Genomic DNA, 15239 nt, shown 5'->3' with positions numbered 1-15239 from the left:
AACAGATGTTAATGCGAGTGTAACGAAATGCTTGTGCTTTTAGTACCCGACAGTGCAGTAATATCTAAGTAATCTAAAAATTTCACAACTACCTTATTCATTCCTTTACACTTGTGTGTGTATAAGAAATTGTACATATAAATATATGGATGAGCGATTGCCGAACGGCATAGGCAAGATGCAGTAGATGGTATAGAGTACAGTATATACATATGAGATGGGTATGTAAACATGATATAAAGTAGCATTGTTTAAAGTGACCAGTGATACATTTATTACATCCAATTTTTTATTATTAAAGTTGCTAGAGATTTGAGTCAGTATGTTGGCAGCAGCTTCTCAATGTTAGTGATGGCTGTTTAACAGTCTGATGGCCTTGAGATAGAAGCTGTTTTTCAGTCTCTCGGTCCCAGCTTTGATGCACCTGTACTGACCTCGCCTTCTGGATGATAGCGGGGTGAACAGGCAGTGGCTTGGGTGGTTGTTGTCCTTGATGATTTTTTTGGCCTTCCTGTGACATCGGGTGGTGTAGGTGTCCTGGAGGGCAGGCAGTTTGCCCCTGGTGATGCGTTGTGCAGACCGCACCACCCTCTGGAGAGCCTTACGGTTGTGGGCGGAGCAGTTGCCGTACCATGCGGTGATACAGCCTGACCGAATACTCTCGATTGTGCATCTATAAAAATTTGTGAGTGTTTTTGGTGACAAGACAAATTTCTTCAGCCTCCTGAGGTTGAAGAGGCACTGCTGCGCCTTTTTCACCACGCTGTCTGTGTGGGTGGACCATTCCAGTTTGTCCGTGATATGTACGCCGAGGAATTTAAAACTCTCCACCTTCTCCACTACTGTCCCGTCGATGTGGATAGGGGGGGTGCTCCCTCTGCTGTTTCCTGAAGTCCACGATCATCTCCTTTGTTTTGTTGACGTTGAGTGTGTGTTTTTTCCTGACACCACACTCCGAGGGCCCTCACCTCCTCCCAGTAGGCCGTCTCGTCGTTGTTGGTAATCAAGCCTACCACTGTAGTGTTGTCTACAAACTTGATGATTGAGTTGGAGGCGTGCATGGCCACACAGTCGTGGGTGAACAGGGAGTACAGGAGAGGGCTGAAAATGCACCCTTGTGGGGCCCCAGGGTTGAGAATCAGTGGGGTGGAGATGTTGTTTCCTACCCTGACCACCTGGGGGCGGCCCGTCAGAAAGTCCAGGACCCAGTTGCACAGGGCGGGGTTGAGACCCAGGGTCTCGAGCTTAATGATGAGTTTGGAGGGTACTATGGTGTTAAATGCTGAGCTGTAATTGATGAACAGAATTCTTACATGGGTATTCCTCTTGTCCAAATGGGTTACGGCAGTGTGATTGCGATTGCGTTGTCTGTGGACCTATTGGGGCGGTAAGCAAATTGGAGTGGGTCTAGGGTGTCAGGTAGGGTGAAGGTGATATTTATTTTATTTTATTTCACCTTTATTTAACCAGGTAGACAAGTTGAGAACAAGTTCTCATTTACAATTGCGACCTGGCCAAGATAAAGCAAAGCAGTTCGACACATACAACAACACAGAGTTACACATGGAGTAAAACAAACATACAGTCAATAATACAGTAGAAAAATAAGTCTATATACAATGTGAGCAAATGAGGTGAGATAAGGGAGGTAAAGGCAAAAAAGGCCATTGTGGCAAAGTAAATACAATATAGCAAGTAAAACACTGGAATGGTAGATTTGTAGTGGAAGAAAGTGCAAAGTAGAAATAGAAATAATGGGATGCAAAGGAGCAAAATAAATAAATAAATAAATAAATAAATAAATACAGTAGGGGAAGAGGTAGTTGTTTCGGCTAAATTATAGATGGGCTATGTACAGGTGCAGTGATCTGTGAGCTGCTCTGACAGCTGGTGCTTAAAGCTAGTGAGGGAGATAAGTTTCCACTTTCAGAGATTTTTGTACTTCGTTCCAGTCATTGGCAGCAGAGAACTGGAAGGAGAGACGGCCAAAGGAGGAATGGGCTTTGGGGGTGACCAGAGAGATATACCTGCTGGAGCGCGTGCTACAGGTGGGTGCTGCTATGGTGACCTGTGAGCTGAGATAAGGCGGGACTTTACCTAGCAGGGTCTTATAGATGACCTGGAGCCAGTGGGTTTGGCGACAAGTATGAAGCGAGGGCCAGCCAACAAGAGCGTACAGGTCACAGTGGTGGGTAGTATATGGGGCTTTGGTGACAAAACGGATGGCACTGTGATAGACTGCATCCAGTTTATTGAGTAGGGTATTGGAGACTATTTTGTAAATGACATCGCCGAAGTCGAGGATCGGTAGGATGGTCAGTTTTACGAGGGTATGTTTGGCAGCATGAGTGAAGGATGCTTTGTTGCGAAATAGGAAGCCAATTCTAGATTTAACTTTTGATTGGAGATGTTTGATGTGAGTCTGGAAGGAGAGTTTACAGTCTAACCAGACGCCTAGTTATTTATAGTTGTCCACATATTCTAAGTCAGAACCGTCCAGAGTAGTGAAGCTGGACGGGCGGGCAGGTGCGGGCAGCGATCGGTTGAAGAGCATGCATTTAGTTTTACTTGTATTTAAGAGCAGTTGGAGGCCACGGAAGGAGAGTTGTATGGCATTGAAGCTCGTCTGGAGGGTTGTTATCACAGTGTCCAAAGAAGGGCCAGAAGTATACAGAATGGTATCGTCTGCGTAGAGGTGGATCAGAGACTCACCAGCAGCAAGAGCGACATCATTGATGTATACAGAGAAAAGAGTTGGCCCAAGAATTGAACCCTGTGGCACCCCCATAGAGACTGCCAGAGGCCCGGACAACAGGCCATCCGATTTGACACATTGAACTCTATCAGAGAAGTAGTTGGAGAACCAGGCGAGGCAATCATTTGAGAAACCAAGGCTATTGAGTCTGCCGATGAGGATGTGGTGATTGACAGAGTCGAAAGCCTTGGCCAGGTCAATGAATACGGCAGCACAGTATTGTTTCTTATCGATGGCGGTTAAGATATTGTTTAGGACCTTGAGCGTGGCTGAGATATGATCCTTGACTAGTCTCTCAAAGCACTTCATGATAACCGAAGTGAGTGCTACGGGTCGATAGTCGTTTAGCTCAGTTACCTTAGCTTTCTTGGGAACAGGAGCAATGGTGGCCCTCTTGAAGCATGTGGGAACAGCAGACTGGGATAGGGATTGATTGAATATGTCGGTAAACACACCAGCCAGCTGGTCTGCGCGTGCTCTGAGGACGCGGCTAGGGATGCCGTCTGGGCTGGCAGCCTTGCGAGGGTTAACACGTTTAAATGTTTTACTCACGTTGGCTGCGGTGAAGGAGAGCCCGCAAGTTTTGGTAGCGGGCCGTGTCAGTGGCATTGTATTGTTCTCAAAGCGAGCAAATACGTTTTTTAGTTTGTCTGGGAGCAAGACATCGGTGTCCGCGACGGGGCTGGTTTTCTGAACCCTTTTTGGTTCCAGGTAGAACTCTTTTGGGTTCCATGTAGAACCCTTTCCACAGAGGGTTCAACACTGAACAAACATATGCAACAATGAATATAAGGAAATCCTCAATTGGGCCTTATTCATTAGGCCTTAATATAGGGATTTCACATGACTGGAAATACAGATATGCCTCTGTTGGTCACAGATACCTTAAAAAATAAAGGTAGGGGTGTGGATCAGAAAACCAGTCATTATTTACTGTGACCACCATTTGCCTCGTGCAGCGCGACACATCTCCTTTGCATAGAGTTGATCAGGCTGTTGATTGTGGCCTGTGGAATGTTGTCCAACTCCTCTTCAATGGTTGTGCGAAGTTGCTGGATATTGGCGGGAACTAGAACCCGCTGTTATACACGTCGATCCAGAGCATCCAAAACATGCTCAATGGGTGACATGTAGGGTGAATATGCAGGCCATGGAAGAACTGGGACATTTTCAGCTTCCAGGAATTGTGTACAGATCCTTGCGACATGGGGCCTTGCATTATCATGCTGAAACATGAGGTCAAGGCGGTGGATGAATGGCAGGACAATGGGCCTCAGGATCTCATCACTATATCTCTGTGCATTCAAATTGCCATCGATAAAATGCAATTGTGTTGGTTGTCCGTAGCCTATGCCTGCCCATACCATAACCCCACCGCCACCACGGGGCACTTTGTCCACAACGTTGACATCAGCAAACCACTCGCCCACATAATGCCATACCCGCTGTCTGCCATCTGTCCGGTACAGTTGAAACCGGGATTCGTCTGTGAAGAGCACACTTCGCCAGCGTGCCAGTGGCCATTGAAGATGAGCATTTGCCGACTGAAGTCGGTTAAGATGCCGAACTGCAGTCTGGTCAAGACCCTGGTGAGGACAACAAGCACGCAGATGAGCTTCACTGAGACGGTTTCTGACAGTTCGTGCAGAAATTCTTTGGTTGTGTAAACCCACAGTTTTATCAGCTGTCTGGGTGGCTGGTCTTAGACGATCCCACAGGTGAAGAAGCCGGATGTGGAGGTCCTGGGCTGGTGTGGTTACATGTGGTCTGCGGTTGTGAGGCCGGAAGGACGCACTGCCAAATTCCCTAAAACGACGTTGGAAGCGGCTTATGGTAGAGAAATGAACATTAAAATCTCTGGCAACAGCTCTGGTGGAAATTCCTGCAGTCAGTATGCCAATTGCACGCCCCCTCAGAACTTGAGACATCTGTGGCATTGTGTTGTGTGACAAAACTGCACATTTTAGAGTGGCCTTTTATTGTCCCCATCACAAGGTGCACCTGTGTAATGATCATGGTGTTTAATCAGCTTATTGATATGCCACACCTGTCAGGTGGATGGATTATCTTAGCAAAGGAGAAATGCTTACTAACAGGGATGTGAACAAACTTACGCACAAAATTTGAGAGAAATAATCTATTTGTCCGTGTGGAACATTTCTGGGATCTTTTATTTCAGCTCATGAAACATGGGACCAACACTTTACATGTTGCGTTTATACCTGGAACAAAAAAGGGTTCTACCTGGAACAAAAAATGGTTATCCTATGGGGATAGCTTAAGAACACTTTTGGAACATATAGGCGTGTAGCCTGAAAACAGAAAAATTACTTGTAAAAGGACGTAGTTATGGTAGATTCAGTATAATATAATATATCATGGGTGTTCTTTCTAAATCGCCTCTTTTTATTGTGCCATAGTAAGTACTTTCTCTCACCGTAAACTCTTTTTACCTTCTGTTGGGAGCATAGGTGATCCACATTTTGGGGGGGATCCAGCAGAGAATTCAAATGGCCTATTTTCATACAAGGCATCAATATTGAGACCACTCATGTTGCAATGTGTTTTGGTATACACTAGAGCATAGTGTACAAAGAGCACTACACATGACGATGGGCAATGTCTTACAGTAAAAGTTGCATCTCTGACTGACATGAAATGGCAATGTTAGGGCGAGAAAGTTGAAATGAACCTGACCTCAATATGACTTTAGAACTGAGGGTGATGTCATCAAGTTGAGTCAAGGGCCAGCGTTACCCGTTATGGCGTCTGTGTAAACATTCACTTATGTCTAGGAGTGTGTCTATGTGTGTGGGTGTGTGTGCCCATGTGTGTGTCTATTTATGTGTGTGTATGCTCGTGTGTCGTTCCTGCATGTGTGTGTGTGGGGGGGGGGGTTCTGAAACCACAAAACCACGTGAGAATAGCGTAATTATGTGAAGAGCTCCAGTTACCACTCCAACAATATTTTCATGCCAGGAATTATGACTCTTTGCCATCTGTCCTAAAATAGGCATGTTGAACATTTCAGTCTCACTGTAAAAAATAAATAAAAATCCTTGCACTAGGTGCATGTAATATGGAAAATGAACGACCATAATCACTCAATTCAACTAAAATAGATTGCATCGTCATCAACAGATTACGTAACGCCATCTGATATTTTATTTTAGGACAGGGCCTGATTGGCTATGCCATTTACAGTATGATGTGTTTACAGGTGGTCCATACAGGGGTTTCCATTTGGAATGTTTGATTAATGCCATTATTTGTCCATGTCTCAGAATTCAGTGTATTTCTCACTGTGCCATTATAACATGGACTGTGAAAAAGGATGTGAATATTATATTCAATGGGTATGCGCTATTTTACTGTGCAATACAATATGTTACCAGATCAGGGCCAGGATTTCCCCTGACCATGTGACCTGACCAAAGAAAGAGAGACTCAGGTCACATGGTAACGGAATAGATCCTGACTATATACATATACTCAGTGTACAAAACATTAGGATTCCTAATATTGAATTGCACACCCTTTTTCCCTCAGAACCTGCTCAATTCATTGGGGCATGGACTTCATAAGGTGTCAAAAGCATTCCACAGTGATGCTGGCCCATGTTGATTCCAGTGCTTCCCACAAATGTGTCAAGTTGGCTGGGTGTCCTTAGGGTGGTGGACCATTCTTGAGACAGACGGGAAACTGTTGAGTATGAAAATCCTAGAAGTGTTGCAGTTGTTGACACACTCAAACCGGTGCGCCTGGCACCTACCACCATACCCCGTTCAAAGGCACTTAAATATGTTGTCTTGTCCATTCACCCTCTGAATGGCACACATACAAAATCCATGTCTCAATTGTCTCAAGGCTTAAAAATCATTTAACCTGTCTCCTCCCCTTCATCTACGCTGGTTGAAGTGGATTTAACAAGTGACGTCAATAAGGGATCATAGCTTCCACCTGGATTCACCTTGTCAGTCAATGTCATGGAAAGAGCAGGAGTTCCTAATGTTTTGTACACTCAGTGTATAATATCAACTTTCTGTGCTGTCAATCATCCCCCAGGTCACCATGGTAACAGCGTGCGAAGACTGGCTCTACGCTTAGAGGCTCTGAGCTCTCAGGTGCAGCGGCTAGCGAGGGAGAGAGACGCTCCCCAGCCTGCTAAAGAGGAACTTACCAACCTTCTGCAAAGGTACATCTATACTCCTAACACACATCCACACTCAGACAAAGTAGTTAAAATAATGTTATTGGATATTCAATACATAAATTCAACATTATATCAGACACACAGCACTGAAACTTCATTTTTCTGTTGAGTCTCGTGTGTGTGTGTGTGTGCATGTGTGCTTGTGTGGTCACCCAGTCTCCGGCAGGACCAGGAGGGTTTGGTGCGGTCCGTGGAGAGAGAGCTACAGAGAATGGCCCAGAAGCTGGAAAGCCTCGGTCATCAGCCCCACACACCACGACCACAAGGCGACCACAGACCGCAGACAGGTAGGACCACAACCAGCCCTGGTCATAGCCTTTCTCTAACTAATAGTAATACAATATGGTTGTTTAGTAGGCATACATTTATTATCAAAAGCAACTTATAGTACAGAGGGGCCCTGCAGGAATCAAACCCCAAACTTGGAACCACATTGGAACTACATCAAATAGCATTAGCTAGAGAAGCTTACCATAACAGAGACCTATAGTTACAGTTGGATCCTGTGTTGCTCAGTTGGTAGATCATGGCGCTTGCAACACCAAGCGTCGTGGCTTTGATTCCGCTGGGGCCACCCGCATGTAAAATGTCTGCATGCATGACTGTAAGTTGCTTTGGATAAAACCGTCTGCTAAATGGCATATATTATTATACACTGAGTATACGAAACATTACAGTGGCATGCGAAAGTATTCACCCCCTTGGCATTTTTCCTATTTTGTTGCCTTACAACCTGGAATTAAAATAGATTTTTGGGGGGTTTGTATAATTTGATTTACACAACATGCCTACCACTTTGAAGATACAAAATATATATTTTTGTGAAACAAACAAGAAATAAGACAAAAAAACAGCGTGTGCATAACTATTCATCCCCAAAGTCATTACTTTGTAGAGCCACCTTTTGCAGCAATTACAGTCTCTATAAGCTTGGCACATCTAGCTACTGGGATTTTTGCCTATTCTTCAAGGCAAAATTGCTCCAGCTCCTTCAAGTTGGATGGATTCCGCTGGTGTACATCAATCTTTAAGTCATACCACAGATTCTCAATTGGATTGAGGTCTGGGCTTTGACTAGGCCATTCCAAGACATTTAAATGTTTCTCCTTAAACCACTTGAGTGTTGCTTTAGCAGTATGCTTAGGGTCATTGTCCTGCTGGAAGGTGAACCTCTGTCCCAGTCTCAAATCTCTGGAAGACTGAAACAGGTTTCCCTCAAGAATTTCCCTGTATTCTATCACAGTGCCATCAGTTTTGTTACCAAAGCCCCTTATACCACCCACTACTGCGACCTGTATGCTCTAGTTGGCTGGCCCTCGCTACATATTCGTTGCCAGACCCACTGGCTCCAGGTCATCTATAAGTCTATGCTAGGTAAAGCTCCGCCTTATCTCAGCTCACTGGTCACAATAACAACACCCACCCGTAGCATGCGCTCCAGCAGGCATATCTCACTGGTCATCCCCAAAGCCAACACCTCCTCTGGTCGCCTTTCCAGTGACTGGAACGAAATGCAAAAATCGCTGAAGCTGGAGACTTATATTTCCATCACTAACTTTAAACATCAGCTAACCGATCGCTGCAGCTGTACATAGTCCATCTGTAAATAGTCCACCCAATCTACCTACCTCATCCCCATATTGTTTTTATTTACTTTTCTGCTCTTTTGCACACCAGTATCTCTATTTGCACATCATCATCTGCTCATTTATCACTCCAGTGTTAATCTGCTAAATTGTAATTACTTCGCTACTATGGCCTATTTATTGCCTACCTCCTCACGCCATTTGCACACACTGTATATAGAATTTCTTTTTTTTCTATTGTGTTATTGACTGTACGCTTGTTTATTCCATGTGTAACTCTGTGTTGTTGTTCGTGTCACACTGCTTTGCTTTATCTTGGCCAGGTCGCAGTTGTAAATGAGAACTTGTTCTCAACTAGCCTACCTGGTTAAATAAAGGTGAAATAAAAATTTTGCGCCATCCATCATTCCTTCAATTCTGACGAGGTTCCTAGTCCCTGCCGATGGAAAAACATCCTCACAGCATGATGCTGCCACTACCATGCTTCACTGTGGGGATGGTGTTCTCGGGATGATGAGAGGTGTTGGGTTTGCGCCAGACATAGCGTTTTCCTTGATGGCCAAATATGTAATGGAAAGGTGTTCCTAATGTTTTGTACAGTCAGTGTATATTATCATAGAACGTCATACCAGTAACATATAGCATATAATATATCATATCATAGCACATTAGTGAAGATGCAATGACTACATGCTTTTGTTGTAGTTGGCACCTGATTAAGCCAATGCAGCCAGTCTCCCCATTATACCACAATAAAACTATTGGTTGACTATAGTGCTTTAGAGATTGGCTGGAGGGACTCTGATATTCTTACTCGAGGCCGCAGTTCAGGGCCGTGCAATAGTTAAAGTTCAAAGATTAACAACATAGTGAAGTTAATAGCCTGGGATTCTAGAAGGGATGGTCGTTGGCCAGTAGGGGTCAAAGGTGAGAGACTACAGGTGAATATGAGGGAAGGAGTCCTTAAGGCCGATGAATAAGGGGTTTAACAAGTCCCAGAGAGCTAGCTATGCTGGCGGAGTGTGTGTGATTGTGTATGTATGGTGGTGTGTGTGTGTGGAGCAGCCACCAGAAGGAAAAGCTTTACGTCTCCCCTAAACCCCCCCTCCCCCCCGGAGAGGTGTCAGGTGGGAGTTGGGTTACTGGCTGACCCTGCCACGTGAGGACGGATGGAGGGAGGGAGCTGGGGAGGGAGGCAGAAAGGGATAGAGCGAGAGGGAGGAAGAGAGAGAGAGAGAGAGAGAGAGAGCAAATGAAAGAGAGGGAGGGAGGGAGAGCGAAGAGAGAAAGTGAATGTTCACAAACCCTGAATAAGGTGATTCATACAACGCAGGCCACACAACTCCCCCCCTCATACACACACACACACTTCTCACCACGAGCAGCCCACCCTCCTTCCCGACCCGCCTCTCTTCCCCTCACATTACCTCAGACCCCATAAAGAGCGATCAAATTACCCAGGAGTCCTTTCAATGGCCTGTTGACTCGTACGCGTGTTTTTTCAGATGCTGATTTTTTTTTTTCATCTTCTCATCAGCTTTTTCGGGCTTCGCACCTTGGCTTGTGACTGGGATTTTATTTTATTTTCTGCCCGTTTTACAAGGTTGTTTTACACAGCTAAGGCCTGTGTGTTTTGGCACGGTCTGCATTGTAAAGGAGAATGTTTGGGGTGGGGTAGGCAGGTGGGTTAGGTGTGTGTGTGTGTGTGTGTGTGTGTGTGTGTGTGTGTGTGTGTGTGTGTGTGTGTGTGTGTGTGTGTGTGTGTGATTGACACTAGGGGGAAGAAGGTGGAGTGCTTACGGGAAGGGGCCTCTTTGGGAACACAGTGGGTTTCTTCTCATGCTATAGAATGCTACACTGTAAAAAACCAATTTAACCAATTGCTCAATCAGCGTTATTCTGAGTTGGGTAGACTTTGAAAGGACACCAAATTCAGCTAATGCGTGTTCAAAAAAAGTTTCACTCAACAAACTTTGCTCATAGTGAGTATAAAAACTTGTTGAGTCGAATTACTAACTGTATGTTGGTTCAGCTATATGCCCAAATGTTGAGCAAATTCATAATCCTATTGCAGCTGTTGCCTTACAATTGTACAATTGTACGTTGGATCAACAAACTGCTGCATCAAAGCTGGGACCAAGAGACTGAAAAACAGCTTCTATCTCAAGGCCATCAGACTATTAAATAGCCATCACCCAGTTACTCAACCCTGCACCTTAGAGGCTGCTGCCCCATATACATAGACATGGAATCACTGGTCACTTTAATAATGATTACATACTGCTTTACTAATTTCATATGTATATACTGTATTCTATTCTACTGTATTTTAGTCAATGCCACTACATTGCTCGTCCTAATATTTATATATTTCTTAATTCCATTCTTTACTGTTACTGTTTTACTGATGTTATTGGGGGTGTAGCGAAATGCTTGTGTTTCTAGCTCCAACAGTGCAGTAATATCTATCAATTCACAACAGTACACACATCTAAAAGTAAAAGGACGGAATTAAGAAATATAGAGATATTAGGACGAGCAATGTCGGAGTGGCATTGACTAAAATACAGTAGAATATAATATAGTATATTACATATGAAATGAGTAAAGCAGTTTGTAAACATTATTAAAGTGACTAGTGTTCCATTATTAAAGTTAATTTACACACATCAATCTACACACAATACCCCATAATGAAGTCAAAACAGATTTTTTGAAATGTTTGCAAATTTATAAAAAATAAAAAACATATACTTTATTTACGTAAGTATTCAGACCCTTTACTCAGTACTTTGTCGAAGCACCTTTACCAATGCACTTGTATCTTAAACATTTGAACCGGGGACCGATGCATATCTGTGAATCGTTACATCCCTACCACACGAAATAACAAACATTTTTCTAAATAAATCCAATCTGTTAGTTTAACTTTTTCCCTTACTGAGATGGCTGATCCAGTTTATAAGCTTTAGGTTGACTCAATAATCAATCTTCTCTACCCTGGCAGTCATTCTCAATGCAGGTTGCAGGCAATTAAAAGATATCCTCACTCTGGCTGGATTCCAATAGGAATTACACATCACTTTGCAAGCCAGCATAATGTGACTTGCAGGCTTGATGTGGCCTGTAAACCAGGAGTTTCAGACCAGTGCTTTAGGTTGTAACTAGGCCCTCAAAGGAAGGCCTTATGATATACAGTTGAAGTCAGACGTTTACATACACCTTAGCCAAATACATTTAAACTCAGTTTTTCACAATTCCTGACATTTAATCCTAGTAAATATTCCCTGCCTTAGGTCAGTTAGTATCACCACTTTATTTTAAGAATGTGAAATGTCAGAATAATAGTAGAGAGAATCATTTATTTCAGCTTTTATTTCTTTCATCACATTCCCAGTGGGTCAGAAGTTTACATGCACTCAATTAGTATTTGGTAGCATTGCCTTTAAATTGTTTAACTTGGGTCAAACATGTTGGGTAGCCTTCCACAAGCTTCCCACAATAAGTTGGGTGAATTTTGGCCCATTCCTCCTGACAGAGCTGGTGTAACTGGGTCAGGTTTGTAGGCCTCCTTGCTCGCACACACCTTTTCAGTTCTGCCCACAAATGTTCTATGGGATTGAGGTCAGGGCTTTGTGATGGCTACTCCAATACCTTGACTTTGTTGTCCTTAAGCCATTTTGCCACAACTTTGGAAGTATACTTGGAGTCATTGTCCATTTGGAAGACCCATTTGCAACCAAGCTTTAACTTCCTGACTGTTGCTTCAATATATCCACATAATTTTCCTACCTCATGATGATATCTATTTTGTGAAGTGCACCAATCTCTCCTGCAGCAAAGCACCCCCACAACATGATGCTGCCACCCCCGTTCTTCACAGTTGGGATGGTGTTCTTTGGCTTGCAAGCCTCCCACTTTTTCCTCCAAACATAACGATGGTCATTATGGCCAAACAGTTCTATTTGTGTTTCATCAGACCAGAGTACATTTCTCCAGAAAGTACGATCTTTGTCCCCATGTGCAGTCGCAAACTGTAGTCTGGCTTTTTTATGGCGGTTTTGGAGCAGTGGCTTCTTCCTTGCTGAGCGGCCTTTCAGGTTATGTCGATATAGGACTCGTTTTACTGTGGATATAGATACTTTTGTACCTGTTTCCTCCAGCATCTTCACAAGGTCCTTTGCTGTTGTTCTGGGATTGATTTGCACTTTTGGCACCAAAGTACGTTCATCTCTAGGAGACATAACGCGTCTCCTTCCTGAGCGGTATGACGGCTGCGTGGTCCCATGGTGTTTATACTTGTGTACTATTGTTTGTACAGATGAACGTGGTACCTTCAGGCATTTGTAAATTGCTCCCAAGGATGAACCAGACTTGTGGAGGTCTAGAATCTTTTTTCTGAGGTCTTGGCTGATTTCTTTAGATTGTCCCATGATGTCAAGCAAAGAGGCACTGAGTTTGAAGGTAGGCCTTGAAATACATCCACAGGTACACCTGCAATTGACTCAAATGATGTCAATTAGCCTATCAGAAGCTTCTAAAGCCATGACAGAATTTTCTGGAATTTTCCAAGCTGTTTAAAGGCACAGTCAACTTAGTTTATGTAAACTTCTGAGCTACTCGAATTGTGATACAATGAATTGTAAGTGAAATAATCTGTCTGTAAACAATTGCTGGAAAAATTACTTGTCTCATGCACAAAGTAGATGTCCTGACCGACTTGCCAAAACTATAGTTTGTTAACAAGAAATTTGTGGAGTGGTTGAAAACAAGTTTCAATGACTCCAACCTAAGTGTATGTGAACTTCTGACTTCAACTGTATGTAATGTATTGTCATATATTTAAATTTTAACTGGGAAATGTACAAATAAGGTAGATTTAGTTTTAAAGTTGAATTGTATGTTCACTCAACTTGAGAATGTATGTTAGTTCAACTATATGCCCAAATGTTAAGAAAACTCACAATCCTTTTGCAGCTGGTTGCCTTACAATTGTATGTTGAATCCAAATGTATTTTTTACAGTGTAGGAATCGAGTGCTGATTCAAGTTTATTACCCACTGAGTACTCTGAGCAGCACAGAGGTTGTTGGTAAAATAAAGTATAATTTTAGATAATATCACAATCTCTTTTGTCAGGTCTCCGTGAGGTTTGTGAGGTGCCCGAGGACCCTGTGTATCCCCACTGTGCTGAGAAAGTTGAGGTGAGTCACAACACAATTAGTTGAAAGTTAATCTTGTAAATGCTAAATCTGTTTTTGTTGTTGGGCCCATGAAGTCAACATTTCTCCTGTCACCGTTGTCCCAAACCAATTTTTTTGTCTCTCTCTTTCTTTTCGAACACAAACACTTTGGCGTTACATTCCCAGTTCCTGCAAGCCCGTTGGGACTCAGACCCCTGCTATGCTTTCTATGGGGTGGATGGTACCACCTGCTCCATCCTGACCTACCTGAGTGAGAGAGAAGACTTCTGTCCCCCCCACCCTGGAAGAAACCATTCAGCACCACCATGGCACCAGCAACCACACACCCACAAAGAGAAGGTAGGTTTAGAACAGGTTGAATGTCACTTGGCATAGGTATTAGAACTATCAAAATCTGTCATTGAAAAACAATGTTTATGGACTTCACTGAACATATGCTGATGGTTTTAGTAGCCTTTTGTCGAGACATGAAATGATCTTTAATTATTTTTTATTTAACCTTTTATTTAAGCACAGAGTCATGCTGAGACCACTGTCTCTTTTGCAGATGAGCCCTGCATTTATTTATTTAACCTTTATTTAACTAGGCAAGTCAGTTAAGAACAAATTCTTATTTACAATGACGGCCTACCAAAAGGCAAAAGGCCTCCTTTGGGGACGGGGGCTGGGATAAAAAAATTATAACAATTTTTTATAAAAAAAAAAAAAAGGCCAAAACACACATCACGACAAAAGAGACAACACTACATAAAGAGAGACCTAAGACAACAAGATAGCAAGGCAGTAACACATGACAACACAGCATGGTACCAACACAACATGACAACATCATGGTAGCGACACAGCATGGCAGCAGCACAACATGGTACAGTAGCAGCACAAAACATGGTACAAACATTATTGGGCACAGACAACAGCACAAAGGGCAAGAAGGTAGAGACAACAATACATCACGCAAAGCAGCCACAACTGTCAGTAAGAATGTCCATGACTGAGTTTTGAATGAAGAGATTGAGATAACATTGTCCAGTTTGAGTGTTTGTTACAGCTTGAACACATCAATAAACAACAATGACACTATACCTTAAATTCTGGACTATAAGCCGCAACTTTTTTCCCAGCTTTGAACCTCGTGGCTTAAACAATGACGCGGCTAATATATGGATTTTTCCCGCTTTCACATTTTTTTTCTCCAAAAAAACACATTCTGTGACATGCTCTGTTTTTTGGCGGCATGAAGCTTTCATTAGACCAATGAAATTGCCGAACGGGTTAAGGTCAAACAACTTTTTTGTTTACTGTTTAGATTAAATCGAGCGCTCTCAAACTTCCCATCATTCTGACTACGGTAGTCATTTTGTCACCCTCATCATGGCAAAGACACGGAGAAATGCATATGATGCAGCTTTCAAGTTGAAGGCGATTGATCTGGCTGTTGGAAAAGGAAATAGAGCTGCTGCACGGGAGCTTGGTCTTAATGAG

At 43.2% G+C, this 15239-nt stretch overlaps 1 protein-coding gene across 4 annotated transcripts in view; it reads left to right on the top strand.

Moving 5' to 3' along the window:
- LOC115159989 (alpha-1,6-mannosylglycoprotein 6-beta-N-acetylglucosaminyltransferase B) overlaps positions 1-15239 on the top strand; it is a 46580-nt gene that overhangs the window by 5996 nt on the left and 25345 nt on the right. For 3 of the 4 annotated variants that reach the window (XM_029710201.1, XM_029710209.1, XM_029710192.1), the window contains exons 5-8: positions 6821-6950; positions 7125-7255; positions 13693-13757; positions 13923-14096. In XM_029710201.1, coding sequence (XP_029566061.1) covers positions 6821-6950; positions 7125-7255; positions 13693-13757; positions 13923-14096 — 500 coding nt within the window. Of the gene's footprint in view, positions 1-6820; positions 6951-7078; positions 7256-13692; positions 13758-13922; positions 14097-15239 lie in introns of those variants that run through there. The other variant, XM_029710216.1, reaches the window with a different exon arrangement.

The sequence above is a fragment of the Salmo trutta genome, chromosome 2, assembly GCF_901001165.1.
Source record: "Salmo trutta chromosome 2, fSalTru1.1, whole genome shotgun sequence".
Lineage (NCBI taxonomy): Eukaryota > Metazoa > Chordata > Actinopteri > Salmoniformes > Salmonidae > Salmo > Salmo trutta.
The sequence above is the reverse complement of the archived record's forward strand: the minus strand, read 5'-3'. Positions and strand labels throughout refer to the sequence as shown.